Source organism: Homalodisca vitripennis, unplaced genomic scaffold (genome assembly GCF_021130785.1).
Source record: "Homalodisca vitripennis isolate AUS2020 unplaced genomic scaffold, UT_GWSS_2.1 ScUCBcl_3950;HRSCAF=9793, whole genome shotgun sequence".
NCBI lineage: Eukaryota > Metazoa > Arthropoda > Insecta > Hemiptera > Cicadellidae > Homalodisca > Homalodisca vitripennis.
Window position 1 is genome coordinate 25644 of NW_025780088.1, and position 23035 is coordinate 48678.

At 34.3% G+C, this 23035-nt stretch overlaps 1 protein-coding gene across 1 annotated transcript; it reads left to right on the forward strand.

The window, feature by feature from the left end:
* The first annotated feature begins 1451 nt into the window (after positions 1–1451).
* On the forward strand, positions 1452–20581 carry LOC124372759 (hillarin-like). Its single transcript, XM_046831171.1, has 10 exons — positions 1452–1591; positions 2332–2528; positions 9053–9293; positions 9570–9652; positions 11365–11508; positions 14705–14926; positions 16226–16434; positions 16684–16814; positions 17149–17406; positions 18980–20581. The coding sequence occupies exons 1-10, from the start codon at positions 1502–1504 to the stop codon at positions 19280–19282; spliced, it is 1878 nt and encodes a 625-aa protein (XP_046687127.1). The 5' UTR covers positions 1452–1501; the 3' UTR covers positions 19283–20581.
* The last annotated feature ends 2454 nt before the right edge of the window (positions 20582–23035 follow it).

The window sequence follows — 23035 nt, forward strand, 5'->3', positions numbered from 1 at the left end:
ACATCTATAACTTTCCCCGTAACAAAAACTAGTTGCCGTTACAACCCCATTCAAAGATGTATGGCCTCGCTTTTGCCACGTGCCATCAATAGCAACTGGGATGTCACGGTTACCTTCGTTTACCAATACTGCTTCCTCAACTGCATCCTTCATAGTCTCAAAACACACATTCTCAGTTACTGATCCTAGAACCTCATTGTAAGGTAAAAACTTTAGTGGAGGTTGAGGCAAGTTCATGATGCCGCAAAAGGTTTTCGCTGCTTCACAGCCTTTGCCTATGGCACGGAAGCCGTAAACTAACCGCAAGTTAGTTTCAAACAAACTGTTTATTTTATTTGAACTAAAAAAAGGATGACTGTACATACAACTTTTTGCAAAATATTTCAAGTTTAGAGCTTAGGCCTACACTGCTAATGTTTCGAATTTCGACAGTAGCGGACAAACATTTTGAACAAGCCAAACATTGTTGATAATGCATTGTTCAGCAAGGTTAGGTCAATTAAAATATTTTTCATTTAATTTGATCTTCATATTGTTTATATGTTTCCTGAACATCACCTATTTTTATCTTCGAAGCACTTTCAATAGTGATTGAATCAATATCAGAATCTAGGCTAGTACTAGGCCTAGGTGTGGAATTGTTACAAACTGGAACAACGTTACTTCTAGGTTGCCCAACATTTCTTCTTTTCTTGAACACAGTTCTTGGCTTCTTAGGTCTTCTTCGTTCCATTATAATAATATAATAAACACCACTATCAGAAATAATAGGTTATATCCAATAAAAACACAAAATGTTGCTATAAGTAAACAAACAAAACCTCAAACAACACAACACACAATTATTGATCAATGTAAACAAACACAGTATTGCTATCCTTGTTGTCTTTGCAGGTAGCCAACAGTAACATACTAAATCATCATAATAATTAAAAGTAATGAGTACTATAACAAATAAGTTGTGTTGCTCAGCTATGAGGGTGTTTTTGCCTTGCCATATTTACGTAAACACACTTTCGAATTTATTTTTTTTATGAGTGCTAATAAAATTTAAAAATATAAAGTGTTGTATATCAAAATGTTCACAAGAAAATTGTCTACAAAAATAAATAAAAAAAGTAAAAAGGTAATTTTTACAAAATTTTTACTGTCCGGGTCCCCTTAAACAACTTTTCTTTATAGCATTATAATCACAATGAAGACTGTTATTACCGTTTAACGGTGACAAGACTATACCCATCTCTTTCACGAGTCAGTAAGTTATTATCGTATTGTTATAATTTAATATTAGATGTATTGCGGAGTGCGCGACCTTCCCACGAACACCGAGGGGGGACCTTGTCGGTCGAAACTGGTTTCCTTGGTAATTGGATAACTTTGCATGTAGTTAATTTATAACACAACCTACAACCTGTGTGGATAGATTCGAATACTTAATTAGTTAATTAATTAACTAATCCGCTTTGTGTTCCAGGACAAGGATGAACAGACGCGGCTGGAGATGAAACACAGGAAAGAGGAAGACGATTTGTACAGGAAGTTTGCGAGGCAGCGGGAAGAGGAGGATAAGAGGATGAAGGAAGAGTTTAGGGTAAGTAGTTTTGTAATAGTCACTATAATAACTTATAGTCACTGATGCAATATATGATAAAGTCACTTTTTAATTTCAACAAATTCCATTGAGGCTGAGTAAGTCATTCATTTAGTTACCGGAAAGGCAATTCAAATTAAGAAGACAATATATTCTCCAACAGAAAATTAACTTAACTGAAAATGTTGCAATACATAGCTATAGCATGTTGAAATGTATAGCTTTGAAACATCTTTTTACCAAGGATAAAAACAAAATTATCAATAAAACTGTTGTCTTGCTAAAGGAATAAAATATCCTTAAAATTACCCACATTGGTGTGTGTGTGTGTGTGTGTGTGTGTGTGTGTGTGTGTGTGTGTGTGTGTGTGTGTGTGTGTGTGTGTGTGTGTGTGTGAGTGTGTGCGTGTGTGTGTGTGTGTGTGTGTGTGTGTGTGTGTGTGTGTGTGTGTGTGTGTGTGTGTGTGTGTGTGTGTGTGTGTGTGTGTGTGTGTGTGTGTGTGTGTGTGTGGCACAATATTCTACAGGCAGATATAAGTTGATGTATGGAATGGTGCATTAAAACACTAAATGTATTGTGTATTGAATTATAACGTTGATTAAATTTAAATATTTTCGTGTTTTGTATAGCTTACCACTAAAAAATTAATCCATTAATGATTTTTGAGTTCGGTTACATGGCTGATATTGTAAATTATTTGTGATGAGTACATCAGTGGTGTGGGCCTGTTTGTGTTTCAGGACGAGTGGGAGAAGGAGCTCGAGAGGCTAACGAGTCGGTTCGAGCGAGAGTTGCAGACAAAGAGGAAGCGGCCAGACGAACACAAGGTGCTAACTCTGAGGCTACAGCAGGAGCGTGAGGATCTGGAGAAGAACATGACCATCAGGAGAGACAAGAAGAAAGAGTCTCTCACCAGGAAACTGCTGGAGCACGAAAGGTAAGAGTGGAAAGAGTTATTGATTGTACCGGAGTAAAGGGTAAAGGTAAGATTTTGTATTATAAAGTAAAAGAAATCGTTGGTTGACGAAGAAGATAATAAGAGAAGAAGTTATTATGCTTGCGTAAGTGTGAGATACTGTAGATGCCAACCCTACTAATTTACGAGTTTCAAAATTTCGAAAAATGTTATCCTCCAAGTAAATGTAGTGAATGTTGAGGCTAGTAAGAAATCATAGTAAAAAGTAAATATGTATTGTTTAAGGGGTAATATGGAACTGATAATGTTTTTACAGCTCAATTCTAAGATTTATACAGTACCAAACCTGTAGACCGAACAACATAGTCTAGTTTCAGAGAAATTTTGAGCCAATACAAGTTTTTATATAATTTATAACGTATACTTACTAAGAACATTTTATGTTTACATTTGTGATGAGGTTAGTCATGAAACCAGTTTACTTTTCAATTTTAAGAGGGTTCTTTCTACGCCGATGGCATTTCAATTGAGCGTACTAAACGTTTTTCGGGGACGTAATTCCAAACCCACTTACAAATATTTATTGACCTCTACGTAAATCGAACCCGTGACCTCTCGGTTATAGAGCCGCAGCCTTATCCGCACTCTACGGTGAAGGTTAATTAATTATATTATAATTTAATTGAGACTGAAATGCCATTAATTTTATTATGAGCATAATTTTTCTGGTTTTTTTTCTTTCTTAATGATCTCGTATAAGTGGATAGGGCCTAGAATGAGAAAAATCGAGCGAGCGTACGATGTCATGACGCTCAATGGGTATAGACGAGAGTTGTCAAAATGTTTATTTTGTTTATTGGTAATAAATATAAAGTAAATCTTGACATATGAGCTTTCTCAGATACAAGTCCTTAAAATAAACCAATATTTTCTACACATTTCAAAGTCAGACCTTAAAATTTGTCATGGATGTTTAAAAAAGCCAAATTAAATTTATTTTATACGGACTCATAATCATTCCTCATGTCATTCCTTAGACATAATCTCATATATAGCAATAATCTGGAACATGTCAAACAGTTAGTTAACATGCTGTTGTACTTGTAGAATTTTTGTTACTGGACTATGGGCTTATACAGGTTGAAGCGATAGTGTAATAGCTTATTTAAACCAAAGAACAGCATTATTAAATTGATAGTTTTAAGTGTAAAATTAAATTGAAATGCTTCATATACCCTAATTGTTTTAAACCTATTTAATCACCTTAAAAGTTTTGATTTTTAAGATTATCATCAAAAACTACTTGACTTTGGTCGAATATAATTTTGATGTTTTAGCTAATCAACAAACAATGGAATATTCAAAAGGGTCAATGTATTGTATAGTTGAATAACAATATATACTAACCTTATTCAATTTCATAACCTTCCTATGTCAACATATGTAAAGGGAGGTAGGCCTACACACCTGAGGAAGGTATGGCACAGTAACTTTTCTACACAGTTCAGCTCGCTCCAGTGTCTCTCAGCCAGTACCAAATTAACAACTACTTTCCTGGGTTTAGAGAGTGAATTGTTAGGTTCAGTGAATCACGTTTTGTCAGGAGTTTTGGGTGATAAAAGAAATTGGGATTTCTTGTACCCCACCAAACTCTCGGTATCAGACTTGAGTTTTGGAGCTTCTTAGTAATGCAGGGCGCAATCGATTTTAGCTTTACTCCAGGTTGATTGAGACATTCTTCAAGTCAATTAGTAAGAACATGTTCAAAGCGTGAATACGTGTATTTACGTAAAAGTGCTAAGTAACACTAATCGACTGAACAGTGATGAGCAACACCTATCCTCTACTTTGCCAAATAAAGAGTATAATTAATAAACTATATTAGTCCTGACAAGATCTTAAATAGAATTTTGATGTCCCGGTAAATGGACAGGTTAGAATAGAGAATATATATTATATTGATCGCAAACTAAGAATATCAATCTAATCTTACTATTCCTCAAGGTTACAATTTCTTGTGCCTTCGCATCATTCCCAAGCTTTCTGCAATCTGAAAGCTTAGTCGTAGGATGGCTCACTGAAAACTATGATCGACACCTACCTGAAGAGATCCAGTAAGATCGAAATTTGAATAATAATCAAATTTTGAATACTATAATCCAATTCAGAATTAATTTACATTACCAGCCGGGAGAAGCTAAATAAAGATACTAATAGTGAGGAATACCGATACATATAATCACAGAAATAAATATTATAATTTATAGTATAACTTGTAGCGCGATCCGGCGGCCAGACCATTGAAAGGATGCAGCTCAATGCTACCGAATTCTGTTGAATGGTCGTAATCACTGACCTAAATAATACGTTAAAATTTGTATTGACATCTAGTTAGGCACGACTCTATTGAACACTAACACAGTCAATAATTATTAACACAAATTAATCCATCTGTCACGATCACGAGTAATACCACTAATTCTGTCACTTCACAAGTTCACTTCTAGAGCTCATCTCGACTCGCTACGTCGCGTCGCTCCAGCTCCTTAAGTAGGACACTGGCGCTTCCATAACATTGAAGTGAAGAAGTCCAGAACCCCACTAGTGGAGAAGGGTCACAGCGCCCATTCACCTCTCAGATAAGGAGAGGCGAAACGGCCGGACCCACTGGCCGCTCCTCTTCCAACAACGCTATTCACCTATTATCCCTTGTATCGGGTGTTGGCCCGTTTGTATGCAACGTTCTCCCACCTCGCTGTACATTAGGCTAGCTGCTGTTGACTAGTACACATCAAAACTTATTTCCTTCTAAAGTATTGTTTATTTTGAGACTATCATTGGAGTAGTTTCTATATTTCTGCCACGATAAGATATATAACACATGTTATTTTTTTAAATAGTTTTTTGACAATGAAATATTTATGATGTATAATCTTCATTCTGGTATACGTGGCTCAACGTATATTTCGTATATTTTCACGGTTAAGCATAGTAATAATTGTCATAAATGACACCTATAAATTATTTTTCATTCTTTAAATGCGGTTTCTGTAGGTTTAAGATTCTTATAATAGTTATTCGAATGGTAGTGACAGGTGTACAGAAATTTAATATACGAGTACTAGTAGCCTACTGTATGTAAGAATAAGAATAACTAACTTTGAGTTGAAATGTTATCTGGGTTAGTGACAGTAAATTTTATCACCTGTCGTACTTTGGTAATAAAACTGGTATTGACCGATACAGTCCTACTAAAGGTCAATGCCCTCTTATCGCCAGTGGAGGTACTGTATGTGGGCCTTATCACAGACCGGACACATTAAAATGACTCACTTCTGGTAAGGCCTATTACACAGCTTGTACGTAGACATCCTCACCCACTGATGTTTTTTTTCGACGCCCATATATTTTATTACATAATGTAAACACAAATTAAATAAAGTCTAAGGGCTATTTTTATTCTTAAAAAATATTAAACTCGTACAATTTTATTTATCTTTTAAAACCTCTAACTATTTTATCTGCACATTTTGCGTTGCTATATTGAAATATAATTTGATAGTTTTGATATGTGTTATGCATATCCCACTAGGTAATGTTTTAAAACATTAACAATTCTTTTAATATTGTATATTTTTGCATGTTTATATTCTGATAAGCTGACTTTATCAAAACATAAGTTTATTGTCTGCTTGACGCATAATTGTGAGACAAATCTTTTCAGGTTAATTATTCAAATTTGGCATGCCTCACCGAAAGACGCCCAGATACCGTATATTCAGAGCACGCAATACTCCGCCTTTCACAGGACAAGGCGAATGCGCGTGTTCAGTTCGTTAGGGCTATTACTCAAGCGAGACTGATAATTACTGTGTTTAACGTCGTGTTAGTCCGGCAAACGTCCTTGTGGACCGAAGTGGGGCGGAAATACGCCTGCATATATTAATGCTGATGAATAACTATCCAATAGCTAATTATTCATCTAAATGTCGAATTAATGTGATGCGGTCTCATCATACTGCACAACAGTGCAATATTCTGTAAAATCTTCTTTTTTTGCACCTTGTAGTATACTATCTATAAAAAGATTGCTCTAATGGTTGCAACAGAATAAAGAGAATATTTCCAACATAGTAACTGAACGGAGAAAACGATAGGATAAGATACTGATTTAGAACTGTTTAACTCTGTGACGATAAAAATGTTAATACCTGCTCACCGCAAGCGAACTATCGCCTAACTGTAGCTAATTGTCCTTACAACAATATACTTAAATTTTCGTGACTGAATATTTTTTTAAATTGTTGTCTTCTAAGATTTACTTGGTCTTTCTTTTCGTATTTGCATCTAAATACGCAGTTACGTCACTAGAATTTCAAACACACTACTTCTATGATCTCCAATGATCGGTCATTATTTCTTCTTCATGACATTTCCTTGTTAGTTCCAATTTTGGATGTCACTTTCTTCACGTTGACCTCGGCTTGTCTCGTTCTGTATGATGGCGGAAGTGCAGAAAGGGAGAGAGCGCAATGCAGTGACAAGGCGTACCTCAAGGTGACGTCTTGGGCCCAATCATCTTTCGTCACAGAGGCCATAACTTACCACATTTCACCACAGAACTTACTACAGCCGCACTTTCTCCACCTAATGACAACCGAGCCCTAATCAGCTGTTCCTTCAGTCATATCACCCGCTAAAGTTACAATCAGCTGATCTTAAGTTATACATACATCTGCCTTTTTCAGCGATTAACATTAATTACAGTACTTCAATCGTGCACTATTAGTAAGAACTGGATTGAAGTTAACAAACATTACTATAGAACCTATTTTGATTTACTAACTATTTATAGAGCCATGGCGAGATGTAAACAACTAGGTATCCCGTTGCAAGCAGCTAGCCAATCTATGCATTGGTATTTTGTTAGTTAGATCTTCCTGATTTTGCTATCACATATTATACTAATTTTTTTATTTAATAACTTATGTAATGTTTTTTATTATTATTATTATTATTAATTTGTTTGTTTCAAGACGTGAATTTCTTTCATTCTTAGTAGGTTCGTCTATATCTTACCTGTTTTTATTTCTGTGTCATGTTAGTGGCAATTTTATACAAGATAAAATCCTTAGTATACAGTAATTGAGTAAGTCCAAGTAATATCGTTTAAATAACGTAAGAAAAAGTCCCTCAAATGAGGTAACAAATGAAAGATCACAGTCGCCTGAACCCAAAAAATCACTGTCTTCGATTTAAAAGCAATCCTCAATTGAACTGTATAACTGTTGAAGCAATTAGGATATGTATATCTAACACAACCCTCCCCCTCAATGTTACGCTTTGCACCCTACGAAATTATGTTGTGTGACTGGTGGGTCAGTCCTTCGTGTGCATTAGGAATCCAACTAGAAGAATTAGTTAACAATATATGGCAACTTCAGAACAATACTGAACTTCTCATTTCAGGCAATTATGTTTTATAATTGTAGAGTACAGAAACAAATTATTATAAATTTTAAAGGATTTGATGCCAGTTTTATGGAGGGGCGATTGAAAAACTTTGTATATTGGTACAGTTTGAAATAACCAAAGACCATATTAAGGAGATTGATTTTTTGGCTTGAGTTACTGGCTGCAAATAATATTTTTAAAGATTTAGAGCACAATTTTAACTCTATTCTGAAAAAAATATATTAAGAGCATAATAAACAGCGGCTGCCAATGTGTCACTCGTAATGTTCGCAATTATTTAGTGGTGATTTTCGTAAATATTAATTCGTAACATTAGAAATCTTGAAGGACGGACAATGGTCATATCGGTAGTACGTTAGATTATATAAGAAATTAATAATCATACTTTTAACTACGTTACATTCATTTCTTGGTATGCAATGAGGATGTTTATGTTCAGTAGGCATGGACTATTATTCCTCTACACTTTCAAAGTAGCATATGGATTGTTTTTTCATATTTCCTAACATAAGTTAAGCGTTTTGGTTTTGGTAACTTTTATATTCTAAGAAATGCATAATTAATTACGTATTCCGATTTCCCAGTATCTATAGATTGATTTTGTCAGGTCTATTTTGATCTTGTCTTTTTTCTATGGGTCTGAGGCTATTAATATGAAATAGCCGTTCCTTAACGTAGTTATCATCGCCTGATGATCATCATTATGTAACCAAAACTAGTTATGAATCATTTAAATTGACAGAGCTGTAAGACAAATTGGTTAGTAAACAGCGTTTCTTACTGTCGTTATCGTAAAAGAACTAACTTGCTTTCGGTGAATGAATTTGTGCTCTAGATCATCGTATTGGAGCATACAGTTCTGGAAACTGGTAATATCTTTTACCAGGAATGTAACGTTGAAACACAATGCAAACCCCCAAAGTCCTAATCCAGAATGTGTGTGCTTTTGCTGTGCAGACTACAATAGTGAAGTTTTCACTTAAATTTCTTGCCAGCACTTTACAGCTGCTGTTGTTTATTAATTATCATAGAGTGATGTGCTATACGAGGGGCTTGTATTTGTGTTCCAGGGCAGCGACGGCAGCTCTGGTGGAGAAGCAGAGTCGAGAGATGTTGGAGCTAATAAACGAGAAACGCAGTGAGTACATGATGGCGGAGTCGTTGTACCTGGATGAGGGTGAAGGTTATGCTGACGACACCCTGCTGCCGTACCCTAGCCAGGCACCCACTCCCGCACCTCCACTCGTCTCCAAGTTCCAGATATACAACGACCCTGTCGAATTTTCGCACATCGACCAAATCGCCATATCGGTTAGCAGAATTATCCTACTTCAGATTATTATAATAAGAATTAGAATAAAATAGTTTAAAATTACGTTGATTTTATTAGAAATGTTTAGAAGATTCTAAATAGCCCCTTAAATACTGAAAGATCATTTAGAGAAAAAATAATTAATTGAGAGAGTTATAAAAAAAACTCATATACTTTCAGATCATTGTTAAATTATGTTCATAAATTGATGTCTTCTTTGGATACCAAAGCAAGAAGTACAAATTTATGTTTTCTGATTGAAAAACTAATTGCAGGTTGCACAAGAAGATCAAAAGACATTCACAGATCTAGTCCGCCAGCTCGTAGGAAGATGTGGTTCCGACATTGAAAAAGCCAGGTTAGTACGGAAACACAACATATGTTAGAAAAGATCAATCCATTATCTTAACATAAGAGCGATTAATACAGTGGAAAATGCACATTTTTTTGAGTTAACAGTAGTATCTAATGCAGAAAAGTGCTCTGTGTAGTGTTACAAAATGGTGTCTACCTTGTAAAGTATTTCTTTATTTTTTACTCAGGTAGTAAGTTAGTTTTAGAAAGAACATGTAGAATAGATTATGTTGGATGTATTCTGAGAGTTTAGTTAGTTCAGGTTCCATTTTGGGACCTGTGTTTCTCTCAGTTCATGAATAATTAGTATCTATCCTGAACTATAATCATCAGCTTTAAGTGGCTGACCAGTTAGCATTGCAATCAGCTTTTAATTCTATTGAGTGCACTAAGATGTCGAACTTTGGATCTGAGTTAGAGATAGTGAGTGCATGATCAAATCCTGTCTGTGACTGAGCACTTTTTATCAGTACCTTGTATTGTATGAACTCTTCCCTTTATTCTGTTAGACCATGCATAGGCCAGTGTGGCCCATGAGAACAGGCAGAATTAGGTTTGAAGGGGATAGGTCTCGCCTTAAAAAAACCTCTTTCATCTCTTCAAATTGGCCACAATTTATCAGGAGAAAAATGGTTTGAAATTCTGGGGTATACTTTAGTATGATAGATTCTTTGCTTGGTCGCTGTTTTGGAGTATATAACCGGTAATTAGATCAACTAGCATCATAATAAACACCTTTTTTTAACAATTTGGATCTTCAAAAACCACTTTGACAAATTCTTATACAACATGAAAATTACATGTGAACTATGGTTATGAGTAACTTATTCTTGCACTCTGTTTGACTTGAAGCTTACTTTTTGCTAATTATTTCTAGTTTAGGCCTCAAGGTTGTTTTAGACACTTACATTTTTTAGAATATTACTGATGGGATCACATTGCCCTTGGGAGATTTAATGACTTATAGTTGTGAGAAGGACTCCCACTTAAGAGTCTATCCCTATCAGCTGTATTTATACACTCATAGTTTTTCCTGAGAAGTCAATTGGCTTAACCCACAAAATCACCTAAAATTCTAACAGTAATAGACTAATGACTTTCACCTCTATGATTTTTCTGTTATAACTATATTTTGACAATCATTAAATGGTGGAATGGAATACCTACTCATTTTAAAGACTGTTGAAAAGATGTCAAATATCTCTATCAACTCCTATTATAAAAATTATTACTCTTATAAGTACACAAAAGAAATCACAACCTTACATGTTTTTTTTTTTTAACAAAATAAGAGGTTTTAAAATGTATTATTAGATATATCATAATCTCAATTTTGTTTTAGTTTACTCTGTTTTTAACATTCACACTAAAGAGGCTGGAAAAATTTCATTTCTGTCTGTCTGTCAGTTTATCGTCACAATATATTGAAAACGAACTGATTTATACGCTTACAATTTTGGATGAAGCCTTATTTCTATATAGGCAATACTGAGTTTGTCATTAGACCTACTAGACTGACATAATTTCTCTTTTATCTGCTGAGATGTAAAATGTCTTTCCTGTATTGTTGTCTGTCTTTCTATATATCCGCAGGACATCTCAAAAATGAAATGAGTTATAGATTTAAAATTTTGCGAACAGCCTCAGCGAAGCCTGTTACACAACATTGCAAATTGATAGATTATAATAAATTTGATTACAACATTCAAATTTTAGGACCATTTTCCGCTGGATAACTGTGAAGAACCTGAACACAATGACATTTGATGACAATCTGAGAGGAGACACACCCATGGGATTGTTGAGAGGAATTAAGCATGGGACAGAGAGCTACCACGTCCTCTTCAAACGGCTGTGCAGGTAATACTTGTATATTCTTAATATGTTAAATAGTGAAAACTTACTTTTAGTTTCGTTCATAACTTAGAATTGATAAATTGGATACAACAATAATGTACAAGAAAAATACACATCAGTAACAATGTTTTCTGAAAGACAATTAATATCTGAAGTAAGGTGCTTTTATATTTATTACACGTTTATATATTAATTGTGCAGTCTTATTAGTTGTCTTTGTTACATTTTAGATGGTGTTGAAACAGTGTCTATCTCTTAAGAACTAAATTATTATAACAGATTTTTACTAAAAAATACCTTAATATAGCTTTAACATTTACCAACATCTTAAATTTGTTTAGATTTTGTGTAACAGAATATAATTGACTTCTAGGTTCATTTATAACACATTTAGTACATCACAAAAAGAAATAAAGAGATTATTCAATGACCAACTCATAATTTTATCCGGCTTAATAGTTTTATAAATATTGAAGTGCCTTGGGATCTGTTATAATCTTATCTCTACATCTACGGAATGAATGTAGTTATGTTGAAGCATGTCATCGATGCTATAGCCTATCCTTTGAGTTTTGTTCTTAACGCCTGTATGAGCTGTGGAGCTTTCCCTGAGTCACTTAAAGTATCTAGGACCGTACCGGTCTTCAAGAAGGGTGACCCGGAGGCTATGGGGAGTTATAGGCCGATATCGGTGATACCAGTTTTCGCCAAGGTTTATGAGTCTGTGATCAAAGGTCAAATTGTAAACTACTTTGAACATGAAAATCTCTTCTCTGAATCTCAACATGGATTCAGGAAGAATAGATCTACTGTGACAGCGGTTCTGAGTTTGGTTAGCCAGGTCCTAGAGAGCTTCGAGGCTGGTGATTCAACTGCACTTGTTCTGGCCGACTTAAGCAAGGCATTTGATTGTGTTCCGCATAGTCAACTGCTGGATAAACTGAGAGCCTATGGTGTTGATGGAATGGTTTTACAGGTTTTTAGGTCCTACTTCACAGACAGAAAACAGATCCTGTGCACCGGCGGAGCGCATTCCCAACCTCAAGCAGTGAAATATGGTGTTCCTCAGGGTTCGGTCATTGGCCCAGTCCTATTTCTAATTACAATTAATGACATCAGCCAGCTGGGTGACATGCTTCTGTTTGCAGATGATACCTCCATCTTTGCTCGTGGCGATACACCAGAAAACGCCAGGCTTGCTGCTCTACAAACATTTACCAGCGCAAAGGAATGGTTTGCCGCGAATGGCTTGTGCCTGAACGAGGGGAAAACCCAGGAGATGATGTGCACTCTTTCCAGATCTGACAACAATTTTGGCCTGAGCGAGCGAAGTTAAGCTCCTGGGATTTATTCTTGACCCAGGGCTTACATGGAGGAGCCATACGAATAGTGTATGCATCAGACTCTCTAGAGCCCTGCATCTGCTGCGGAGACTGAAACCTATGCTGACTAATAAGTATCTTTTGACAGTTTACTTCGCCATGTTTCCACAGCCATATCAGCTATGGGCTGCACATATGGGGCCATGCTGCTGGATGTAAGGATATTCTTCTCCTCCAAAAGAAAGCTCTTCGTGTCATCTCGCCTCCAGGGTTTCTGGATAGCTGTAGGCCTATCTTTGTGAGTCTTAAAATTCTCACAGTCTATGGTCAGTACATCCTTTCCTGCCTGACCAATTTAAAACTTAACATCTCAGACTTTGCTGAAAGAAACGAACTCCATACCTACAACACCAGGAAGAAGCACCATCTGGATGTACCTTTTTGTAGGCTTAGTAAGAAGAAGAACTGCTATCCTAGCTTAGCGCTTCGCATGTATAATGCCCTTCCAGATAATCTCAAAGAACTCAAACCCTCCTCACTTTGAAACCCAACTTAAAAGCTGGCTATTGTGTAGGCCCTTTTATTCGGTCGGGGAGTTCTTCGATGCACTATCATAAGCCCTGGCGCCATGTAAAAATGTAAATATTGTAAATATTCTAAAATTCATTTTACTTTGACGCTGTCTATCCAGTTGTACTGGTCATCGACTAAGGTGGAGGTAATTAAGGTAAAAAGGTAATTAAGGTAATTAATATTTAAACTTAGCATGGTATTTTCACTTAAAATATACAGTTTTGTAGATAAGTGAGTGTGTGAAACAATCATCTAGAGTTGGAACAGTAGAAGTCCAAGCCAAATTATATCAGATACGGATAAACTCAAATAGTACAGAGAATACAATAAAATAGCTTAATGTACAAACACTCAATATTGATGAATACAAAAATATAATAGTACTACTACCTGCAAAAATAATAATTGCTCTTGCCTCTTTGTTTGTAACAATGTTATCCTGATGCTGAAAGAACATTTTGTCGTAGGACTGAGCTTTTCTCTTACTGTTCAATGTTATGTACATCTGCTTCCAAGATCTTCAAACCATCAGAATATAACATTTTAGGAATAATTTTGCCTGTATTGTTTTCTCTTTATAATTTTCGTGATGGTTAACATTAACAATATGTCTTGTCATTGGTAATGTTGGTCATATTTAAGCCACTCTTCAATGTCTTCATTGGGTAAGGCTTGTATACCTCTTGCACCATTAGTACTTGAACTAACAACAGCCAGTAGAACCATGCAAACTGTGTGGTGATCTACAGTGTTCTGTACCCTCGCACATAAACAAACCTGGTATTTGAATGATGAGTTTAGCTCCAGTTCACCTTCTGCTTAGCGGAGCATCTGAAAATCCGATGCTGCCTGGAGTCATGTATGTCTGAAAAGATTTTAAAAGTCATGACAAAGAAGCTCAACACGAAATCTGTGCATTGTTTCGACGTCTGAGACACCTAGACTACCAAATCAAGTGTAATCTAGGTGAAAAGATGTTCTCATTGTCTCATCAGTTGCACAACATTATGATATATTTTAGACATGATCCTAAAGCAACCGAGTTTTCTACACATAATGCAGCTATGGTCAATCAATCCTTCCTACATTATGCATAAACCTGGTATCTTTAGCGTAATTTTTTACACGCTTTCTATAAGTTTCTTAAATTTTGTTAGACCTCTGTTAACCGGGTGGTTTGGATAGTTCAGCTTCTAACATAGTTGCACAAATATTAAAAATCACTATCAAACAACTTTCAGCATATGATCTTACCAGATTGCTTATTGTCACAATGTTAAACTAACAGTATTACTTGCGTTCAGCTACGCTGGTCTGCACTGTGTGGTAATCAAAGGCTATTCCAAGTCTGCTGGTTACCAACCAGGTGTCCGGTTCGAGGACAACCGTTTCCGCAACTCCTGGAATGCTGTGTATGTGGCCGGTGCTTGGCGGTTTGTCCAGTGCAACTGGGGTGCACGCCATCTAGTCAACGCCAAGGAGGTACCAAAGGCCGGTGGCAAGGGGGGCAAGTCCGACAGTCTTAGGTGAGTTACATAGTATAAGAACTATACAAGAATAGAGAAGAAGTTTACTTATATTACTGCATAATTAATATCCGAATCACATTAATGAAATAATATTAGGACTAATAAAGATAAAATATTAAACAACAACAATTTAAGATGATTAATTAGTACAACTAAAATGTCAACAGGTAGAAAGTGTTTGAAGAAATTATATGTATTTTCTATTAAGATCATTACTTTGTAGACAAATAATTACATTTCTCAAGGAGAGGGATCAAATAAACCTATATAAATAGCTGAAAGATTACCACATGCTGAGGAATTATCAATTCAACATTATCAGAAATAAACATTTTCAGTTGTTTTTCAGTTACATTTACACATTTAGTCTTTTTTAACGCTTGTTTTGGGGAGTGTCTCTCATACAAAAAAGCCACTTGGTGCTACATTTTTAAATCACTTGCCATCAAATTTTAAGAGCCAAGTCTGTGAAAAGGGCTTCCGGTATTTTCTAAAGAAATATTTCCTGCAGCATTCCTGCTACTCACTGGAAGAGTGTTTTCCTAAATCTTTATAAAATATTTATAATTGAGATGTGCTTAGTAGACAAAATATAAACTTAAATAATAACTCAGAGATGTCATTTTTTTTTATAAATTAGGCTAAGTAATCTGTAATTTAGGTTAAATACATTTATGTACAGTACTTTTAAATGTGTTGACATGTTTATATGACACTTTTCTTGTATGTATGTACAAACTGAATAAAGAAATTTGATTCCGATACTATACATATATATTGTGACTGCTCATACCCAACATCCTTACATTGTTACGATTTATCTCACCACTTCAAATGAAGGTACTTCTATTACTAAAGACTAATTATACTAGAAAATTGTCATCTTTCCTCCTTTACGAACATGAATCCAAACAATTCAACATGTTCTTTGTCACCTGCACAAAGTGTCTGCTGAGCCTTGTGCAGTTTCAAAGCAAAATGTCACACAAGACACATCAGGACAATGTTTTGGAAATATTCAATTGTACACTAAACGCTACAGGCTTGTGTTTATACTAATAGTAGTAATTATCACAGACATTTAATTGTCAATTCTGATGACATAATGTTGGTTTAAATTTTGTTTTGTAATGTTTATACAAAGTTTAATCTTAGAGAGGACCTAGATTCTAACTGATCAAGAGCTGATACAACTGAAAAGAGATGTATCACAAACTGTTAAAGTTATTAGGATTTTGAGATGTTATACAATCTGCCTTTGCCAAAACAGTATCACTGATTTAAATGTACTTTCAGATATGAGTACGATGATCATTACTTCCTAACGGATCCAAGAGAGTTTATCTATGAGTTCTTCCCTCTCCAAGCTGATTGGCAACTCCTCAAAACACCAATAACACTTCAAGAGTTCGAGGAACTTCCGTTCGTCAGGTCACTATTTTTCCGCTATGGCCTCTATTTCCCAGACTCTCACACCAAAGCTGTCATGTACACCGATGCCACGGGTAAGTTTATATATTCAAAACAGGTATTTAAATATTTTAATAATCTTTAATTTACCATGCAATTTATAATTTGTGACAGATCAAGTCTTAATTAATCTAAACAATAAAACATGTTCATTTATTATTTCAGTTGCACTGAAAGAGTAACTTTTTCAAGGCTTAATGGTACTAAATATTTGCACAAATAAAGGCTCTTTTAAATGATTGCCACTTGATAGATAACATATAAAATTTGTCCTGTGATAACAGGAGCAGCAACAGTGCGTATTGCTATGCCCACCAACATGCAGTCAAGTCTGATCTTCCACTACAATCTCAAGTTCTATGACAGCGATGGAGATACGTATGACGGAGTCAGTCTGAAGAGATTTGTAATGCAAGTAAGTTCATTTCCATACCTGTTAAGTAAGGAATTTTAGTCATTTTAACTGATTGGCTTCAATCACATATCCTTTTTACGAGTAATCAATGAGTGAATTCAGGGCAGTAGTTGGTTTAATAGTACAAATAATACTCTCAGAATTATTACTCCGAAAAATTTATGGTTTTATTTAAGTAATGAAACTTAGGTTTATGAAAAAATACTAGATAGCTTAAATATCTCGTCACATTTTTCTGTAAGTTTGATAGTATTTCTTGTACTCCTCATTTATCTATACCAATATTGCTATCAGACCAGAAATTTCAATCTACAACTTCTTATTCTGTTTCTAGTCAGTGGTAGGTAATATGGTAGCATTTCGTGTCCACGCCCCGAGCAGTGGAGCCTTCCTGCTGGACATATTCGCCAATGCAGTGACACCGAAGGAATATCTCACCGGAGAGCCAATGAAGTTCAAGAGTGTTTGCAAGTTCAAGATAGCTTGTGAGGAACTACAGACTGTCATGGTACCCCTGCCTGACTGTGCCAGTGGAGAATGGGGTCCCACCAAGGCCACTCGTCTCTTCGGCCTTATACCAATTACACATCAGGTAATTAAATGGATTGAAAGTGTAGATTTTAGTGCTTGTGTGCTAAGTTACATGTTGTGTTCAAGGTAAAAAATAAAAATGGCACCAGATGTAACCCTTGTGGGATGCTAAACATTTTACTTAACAGGTAATGATTATAAATCTTTGAGGTATCATTTATGCCATTTCACCCAAAAACTCTTGAGACATTGTAGTGATGCAACGTTTTTAACTAGGAAGGTAGCCTGACATATACTGTACATATAATTAGTGATGGATTTACAATGAATACATTAATTGCTATACTCCATCACAAAACACACAATAACTTTATTTCATGACCCAAGGTTACAGAAAATTCAAGATAATGTATAGAACTGTGGGAGAGGGCAATGCTACCGAAACCGATATAAGGATGTGACAAATAGTTATTATGTAGAGCAGTCAAAGCAGTTCATTGAATTAAGTTTTTCAAATTAATTTAAACTAAGCTTTAAATTTCAGCAATTAGGCCTATTATCTGGACATATCAATATGAAAAAGAAATACTGTTAATCAAAATTCTCAATTTCTTGACAGTACAAATAAACAGAGTTAATGTGATATCATAGGACTACTGATGTCCACGATCTAGGACTGTAAATTTTATCTCAATATCCTCTGGAATGTTTTCAGTTCCAGCTCCGCTCTATGTGGGCGCTATTCAAATACCTATGTCTCCTTATTCACATTTTGTTGTAAACCTGTCTGTCCTAATGCAGAAACTAGATGATTTAGGCAACCTAAATAAAACATGATAGTTGCAAAACATGTTAGACAAAATTATAGCTATGTACCTATAGTAACAACTGTTGTTCAGATCAAATTTTAAAATTACTATTCAAATCTAATTACATTTACAATTTTGAGTATCTCAAAAGTCAACCCTGAACCTTAACTTTTGAACGATTGAGAACTTAAAAATATTCTTAAGGGATATGTAATTAAAATTATCTACGAATGTTTTGATGGATTTTAAAATAACCTCTTTGTTCCCCAATGGAGTGGCAGAGGGTAATTAAAAAAAATCATGATGACCCATGCTTAAACTTACCCCTTTACATAAATTCATTTTTGGTGGAAGTATCAATTTTAACAGCAACCCCATCAGATAAGATCTTATTTTTTAAATCCTGATAAAAGGAGAATAATGGTGAAATTACATGACTCCATCCCAAATAGAATCCAGTTGAATATAAACATTTCCTTTATTCAAACAGTTTTGGATGGAGTGATCAGAAACGGATTTCTTGGTAGGTTGTATTATTAGTTTTGACTCAAGACCTTTGATAAGAGGAATAAAGAACACAACACGGTTAATCTAACCTTCCAGAGTGCTGACTGTGTTATGTAGTGATATAATGACATTACAGGAATCGAGTTTAAGTCACTGCCCTGGTGTTTCCGGGACAGAAGCTGGAACTACAGTTTCAGATTTCCCGATCCTTTACAGACTTAATGGCCACTCTTCACAAGAATGGAGTGGAAGAGAAACATCTGTCCCAACAGAGTGTTGACTGTATTATGTGTTTTTAGTGATATAATGACATTACAGGATGCCCTGGTGTTTGCGGGACGGGAGCTGGAGCTACAGTTTCGCATGTCCCGGCCCTTGACAGACTTCATGGCCACTCTCCACAAGAATGGAGTGGAAGAGAAACGTCTGTCCAAGTTTGTGTCACATGTGGTCTCTGATGACGACGTCGTAACATTCCTCATCAGTTTCCCCGAGGAGGGCCAGTACGGGTTGGACATCTACACGAGGGAGCTGGGGGGTGCCAGTGCAGAAAGCACAGGAGAGAAACACTTGCTCACACACTGCTGCAAATACCTCATCAACAGCTCAAAGAGAAATTGATTCTGACTATTCTACCAATGGAACTATGAAAACATTTGACAACCTAATCAATCATCTAATCAACACTAATCACGACTATGATCCATGCAAGATTCATCAATGGAGTTCCACTTGAAAATTTTAAAACCCAATGATGGCATTGTTAAATAAAATGTTAATGGTTAAAATTTGAACTGTATCCAGAGAGGGTATATAAATGATAACTATTAATTATTCTTATCAAAAGATGAAAAGAATAGATATTGTTTACATAACAAGTGCATACCAAAGCTTCCCAACACTTCAGATTAATAATTTTCTGGTACAAATATTTGTGTAGTTGTAAGATAGAGCACTAGAAGTTGTATTCCATATTTGTTTCTTTTAGGTCAAATTTATCTTAAGGTAGTGAAATTCTTAAAACATTTCACAGTTAAGAACTTTAACAAAACTTATTCAAATATTTGTTACATAATATACAGAAGTATGGACTTCTATTTCATGAACCAAGAACCTAAATTGCAAAGGTATATCTATTTAAATATTTTGCATATACATTTATTTTACATAAAACTGTGTGATTAAATAAATGAAAACACAATTATAATTATGAAAAAATCTTTATAAAAGTTCATAAAAATCTTGTACAAATATACAAAAATATTTAGCTGCATGGAGAACTCTAAAGTTAAGCATACAAGGCATTTAGAATAATTTATAATAATTGTCAATAGTGTAACTAATCATGTATATAGTAAAAAGTTATCATAAATAATATATATAAAACAATTGTAATGTTCTTAATGTAGAAACATTCAAACAGGTATTGCATGATTTTGTTTGGAAATGAATTTTTGAACAATAAAAACTGTGTAATAAGCAAAACTGCAACAAAATTGCTTGTTTCTATTGAATATATATTTGACAGTAGTTTAATATTTATTTATTAAATTTTATCAGTAAATATTAAATTGATTACAAAAAAGGACGTTATTGATACATAGGTTAGAAGCAATATTTTTATGATAAACATTACTTGGAGGAAGTTAAATAGGCAAAAATCTGCTTGTGTGTTTCTACACATCGTTGTACAGTACCAAATATAAGATGCAGTAGGAAAACCTGCGCTAATATAACGATTCATTATTAGACTTTTTATATTACAACGAATTTCCAACTAAAACTATTAATCTGTTTAATGACATTTTATTAAAATCAGTAATCCACATTGTTGCAATACATAAAACAAATTGTATAAAAAATATAGTGATGTAAAAATTAAGATGTATTTAATTTATGTCTATGTTTGTTTTATACAAATATAAAACACTAATGGGCCTAATGAAACCATACCATAATATTATATTTTATTAGGTGATATTTTTCAGAGTTAAGTAAACGTCAGTATAATAGTCAATAAATATAAATTGTGTCAGTATAAAATAATATCTACATCTATAATACTAAGTTATTGAACAGGTATAAAAGGACGGATTTGATTTCTTAACACTAAGCTAACTACTTTTATTGGTCAATTCACTTTTAAATACACTAAATTAAGGCACTATACATACGAGAAAACTATTGTACAATATAGTGTACACTTGCACAATTCATTGTACAAATAAATAGTCATTATCACAAAAATGTATTTTATTTCCACTATAAAACATTTTAATTCACGTAAGATTTAATAATACTATAAAATACAGTAGAATCAAGCTAATATGAACCACAAGCAAGGGAAAATTGCAACAATTGTAACACACACAACACTCACAATCACTGTGGTGAGTGTGCAATTTAAAGTTTACTTTAAATATTATAATTGTCAGAATATAGCCCAATACTCAAATTTCTGTTTTAATTAATTGATAACTAAGCTTTTTATGTTTTGGTTACTACACTATAAATTATGGATAGTTGTAATAATAGGTTACATTGCATTTTTAAGATTTTGTCTACTTTTAATCCACTAATAATAACAACAAAAGAATGATACCTGGAAATTAAATCAGTTGGAGCAAAAAAAGGATGTGACATTTGTAAGTGCATTGAAAAAACTAAACAACCAACTAGCATACATAAATAAATTCTGAATCCCTTATAGACCTGACACATTTCTATCTCAGATTACACACATCATATCTTCAGTACTGCTCATATGCTGTCACTTCCTTTACTTCATAAATACAATTAATTGTTTATTTGCATATGATTATACACCGTTTGCTGTCTATGGTTTAATTGCCACAGTTGTTCTCATCTTGAATATCAATGTTTTTGTGAGAAAAGGTTAGTGAAATAGTAATCAGTCTTTATTGGAACCTCATAAATTTCTTAAGGCTACTGTTTGGACTATTTTTTTTAGTATTTGAGTGGTTTTAATTAGAAAGATTCTACTGTACTATTAACTTCTACTTACCGCCTTTAAATTGGCATTTGCAAATATAAAGCATCTTAATGAAACCCAACCACTAGTTTTAAATAATTTTTTTTAAGTTTGATTATTACAATACAAGTGAGGTAAGGAAAGCAATTACCACAGCCATCCAGGTAAGTATATACAGCAATCCTGCACCAGACAAACACGAAATATATTACTTCCTGCGTTCAGTAATTTCATATTTCTTGCCTTAATCAAATGTCAAAATTTATTATTAATTATATAGAGTATCAAGATATCACTCAATTATTCAGTTATTATTAAAATATACTATTAAAACTATTTCAGTTTTAATAATTAGTGTTGTGTTAAGTTTTTTATTAAGTGCATGTTTTAGAGTTAGTGAAGTTGACACAGAACATGGTGGTTGTGATTCCTGACCTAGGCGTGTCACAACGCTCTGGTATGATTTGTTTATTTAGCCTAGTTTGTAATTATGTGTTAGGTTAGTTATTTACCTGAAGAAGAGATCAGATTGTAGATCTCGAAACCGATTTTTTGTTTCACTGAACAACGGCAAATGTCCAGAGAAATCCTGTTCCCTTCATAATATATTTATTTTATGTTATACATGTAATAAAACAAATATAGGGCTATCTCTGAGTTACAAAAAAACTCTCCTACTAAGAGGAATTCAACCGCCACACAGTGGAGGTATTTGGCAATTTTAGCTGGACAAAAGTCAATTATGTGAATGTTACGGAATATAAAATATATAATTATGGTTTTTAATAGACAGATAGACAAATATGTGTGATGCAATTTTTTTTATTGTACTGGTGTTTTCCATTGTGTATCCCTATCTCTGGATATTCTACTGATAGACTAGTCAAGGGTTTTCACAGATCAAACACTTGCATGACCTCCATATGTTGAGGCCACTATTTTCAGAGCAGCTTAATTTAAATCTTGAAACCACAGTAGATTATGAGTTATTTTGTACTTCCCTAATGTTCCTGGCAAACATTTTAGGATCGTATTTTAGAGAAAAAGGTATCTTTTTTTGTTAGTACATTGTTTTTGAAATAGCAGTTGTTTTAAATTACCATTTATTACAAACAGGAAAAATTTTTCAGCACAGCTTGCTGAAAAATTATGCATTTCCTTGCTTAGTACATTACTTGTAACAATTTGTAGTAAATAACTTTATTTTCAACTCAAAATGAAAAACTCATACATTATTATACATAGCTTGAATCATCTGCACAATGAAACATGACAATACACAAAACTATCTCGGATGGTACCGATACTTACAAAAATATGTTGAGATTACGCCCATAATTGTTGCTATTGTTTACGTGTAAACCGTCCTCTTTAGAGTCATG